This window comes from Pyrgilauda ruficollis, unplaced genomic scaffold (assembly GCF_017590135.1).
Source record: "Pyrgilauda ruficollis isolate IOZ18807 unplaced genomic scaffold, ASM1759013v1 scaffold1604, whole genome shotgun sequence".
Classification (NCBI taxonomy): domain Eukaryota; kingdom Metazoa; phylum Chordata; class Aves; order Passeriformes; family Passeridae; genus Pyrgilauda; species Pyrgilauda ruficollis.
In genome coordinates, this window is record NW_024514810.1 from 1943 (window position 1) to 4837 (window position 2895).

General features: G+C 66.7%; 1 protein-coding gene across 1 annotated transcript in view; it reads right to left on the bottom strand.

Annotated features, from left to right (window-relative positions):
* The window catches only part of LOC121351028 (plasma membrane calcium-transporting ATPase 3-like), a gene marked incomplete at both ends in the record, with an annotated part of 4201 nt that extends 1619 nt beyond the window's left edge, over nt 1-2582 (bottom strand). Inside the window, 4 exons of the mRNA XM_041462865.1 lie at nt 1409-1576; nt 1665-1706; nt 2260-2388; nt 2457-2582. Of these exons, the coding sequence (XP_041318799.1) occupies nt 1409-1576; nt 1665-1706; nt 2260-2388; nt 2457-2582 (465 nt within the window). The remainder of the gene's footprint in view (nt 1-1408; nt 1577-1664; nt 1707-2259; nt 2389-2456) is intronic.
* Nucleotides 2583-2895: the final 313 nt, after the last annotated feature.

A 2895-nucleotide genomic window follows, 5' to 3' on the forward strand; every position in this document is an offset into this window, starting at 1 on the left:
GGACACGTCCCCAGTGTCCCCAACCCCCTGCCACCCCATTTGGGGACCCTGATTTGCACGCTCAGTTTGACCTGGGCCACCTGGGGGGTGTGTCCCCAAGCTGCCCGCAGTGTCCCCACCCCTCTGGACACGTCCCCAGTGTCCCCAAGCCCTGCCACCCCATCTGGGGACCCCGATCTGCACGCTCAGTTTGACCTGGGGCACCAATTTGGGCCACCTGCAGGGTGTGTCCCCAAGCTGCCTGCAGTGTCCCCACCCCTCAGGACACGTCCCCAGTGTCCCCAACCCCCTGCCACCCCATTTGGGGACCCTGATTTGCACGCTCAGTTTGACCTGGGCCACCTCGGGGGTGTGTCCCCAAGCTGCCCGCAGTGTCCCCACCCCTCTGGACACGTCCCCAGTGTCCCCAACCCCCTGCCACCCCATTTGGGGACCCTGATTTGCACGCTCAGTTTGACCTGGGCCACCAATTTGGGCCACCTGGGGGGTGTGTCCCCAAACTTGTCCCCAACCTGTGTCCTTGTCCCTACGCTGTGTCCATGTCCTCACCCTCAGGACATGTCCCCACCCTGTGTCCTTGTCCCCCCCGTGTCCTTGTCCTTACCCCGTGTCCTTGTCCCCACCCTGTGTCCTTGTCCCCTCCCTCAGGACATGTCCCCAACCCTTTGTCCCCTCACTGGGGACCCCCAACCCCCCGATCTGCACTTGGGTCACTTTGCCCTGCAGGACCGATTTGTCCTTCTTGGGGACACCTCGGGGACACGTCCCCACCCTTGGTGTTGTTCAGCCACCCCTCAGGACGCGTCCCCAGTGTCCCCACCCCTCTGGACACGTCCCCAGTGTCCCCAACCCCCTGCCACCCCATTTGGGGACCCCGATCTGCACGCTCAGTTTGACCTGGCACACCGATTTGTCCTTGGTGCCACCTGTCCCCAAGCTGCCCGCAGTGTCCCCACCCCTCTGGACACGTCCCCAGTGTCCCCAAGCCCTGCCACCCCATCTGGGGACCCCGATCTGCACGCTCAGTTTGACCTGGGGCACCAATTTGGGCCACCTGCAGGGTGTGTCCCCAAGCTGCCTGCAGTGTCCCCACCCCTCAGGACACGTCCCCACTGTCCCCAAGCCCTGCCACCCCATTTGGGGACCCCGATCTGCACGCTCAGTTTGACCTGGCACACCGATTTGTCCTTGGTGCCACCTGTCCCCAAGCTGCCCGCAGTGTCCCCACCCCTCTGGACACGTCCCCAATGTCCCCAGCCCCTGCCACCCCATTTGGAGACCCCGATCTGCACACTCAGTTTGACCTGGGCCACCTGGGGGGTGTGTCCCCAAGCTGCCCGCAGTGTCCCCACCCCTCCGGACGCGTCCCCACCCCCTTGTCCCCTCATTTGGGGACCCCAGCCCCCACCTGCCTTCCCGATCTGCACGGCCAGCTGGGTCAGCTTGGCCTGGAGCACGGACTTCTCCTTCTTGGGGCCACCTCGGGGACGCGTCCCCGGCCCGTCCCCGCTGTCCCCTCCCTCGGCGCTCTTCAGCGGCTGCATCTCCATGGCCACCGCCCCGTCCTGCCGCTTGCCTGGGGACACCGGCCACGTGGCAGGGGGACAAGGGGGGCACGCACAGGGAGGGGGGTTTGGGGTTGTCCCCACCCGACCCCAAAGCACCTTTGGGTTGTGGGGCGTCCACGGCGCCATCCTGCGGCTTCCCTGTGGGACAAAGCGGGGTGGGGACACCCCGAAATGTGACCTGGGGGGGACAGGGAGAGCCCCCGGCCTGGGGACAGGGAGGGGTGGTGGCACTGGGGTTGGGGGAGGGGAGTGGCAGTGGTGGCACTGGTGGGGACAGGGATGGGAGGGGTCGGGGACAGAGGGGGACAGAGGGTCTGGGGACCTTGGGGACACAGAAGGACAGAGGGGGACAGAGGGGTCTGGGGACCTTGGGGACAGAGAAGGACAAAGGGGGACAGAGGGTGTGGGGACCTTGGGGACAGAGGAGGACAGAGGAGGACACAGGGGTCTGGGGACCTTGGGGACAGACTGGGACCAAGTCCATGGGGACAGAGTGGGACAGAAGGGTCTGGAGCCCTCAGGGACATCAGAGGGACTTGGGGACAGAAGGTGACAGTTCCCACAGGGCCACCAGCCACCCACGGTGCCACCCAGTGCCAGATTCCTTGGGGACAGTGCCACCCAGTGCCAGCCCCCTTGGGGCCACCCCCAGTGCCAGCTCCCACGGAGCCACCCCCGGCTGCGGTGTCACCTTTCCTGTCCCTGCCGTCGTCCTCGTCGTCCCCCGCGGCGCCCAGCAGGGTGAAGATGATGCCGCTCTGCGAGTTGACCCCCACGGCCGTCACCACCATCCTGCCCGAGCCCTCCATGACGTGCGTGCCTGGCGGGGACACCGCGGGTCACGGCGCGGTCCCCCGGGCGTGGCCGGTGTCCCCGAACGTCCCTCACCCGAGAGCAGCAGCGGGTCCTTGTCCAGGGACTTGCGGACGTGGTCGCTCTCCCCGGTCAGGGCGCTCTCGTCGATCTTGAGGTCGTTGCCCTGGATCAGGACCCCGTCGGCCGGCAGGAGGTCACCTGCGAGGGGACAGGGCCACCACGGTGTCACCGGGGAGCTTGGGGGCGTCCTGGGGTGTCCCCAGGCCAGGTGTCAGGGCTGTGTCACCACGGTGTCACCAGGACCTTGTGGTGTGTTCTGAGGTGTCCTGATGTCCCCTGATGTGCCATCGTGTGCCCACGGGTGCAGGAACACAAGAGGACAGGGGGATGGGGACACAGTGATGGCATCGGGATGGGGATGGTGACACAAGGGTGGGGACAGGGGATGGGGACACAGGGATGGGGACAGGGGATGGCATTGGGGTGGGGACACAGGGGATGGGGACACAGG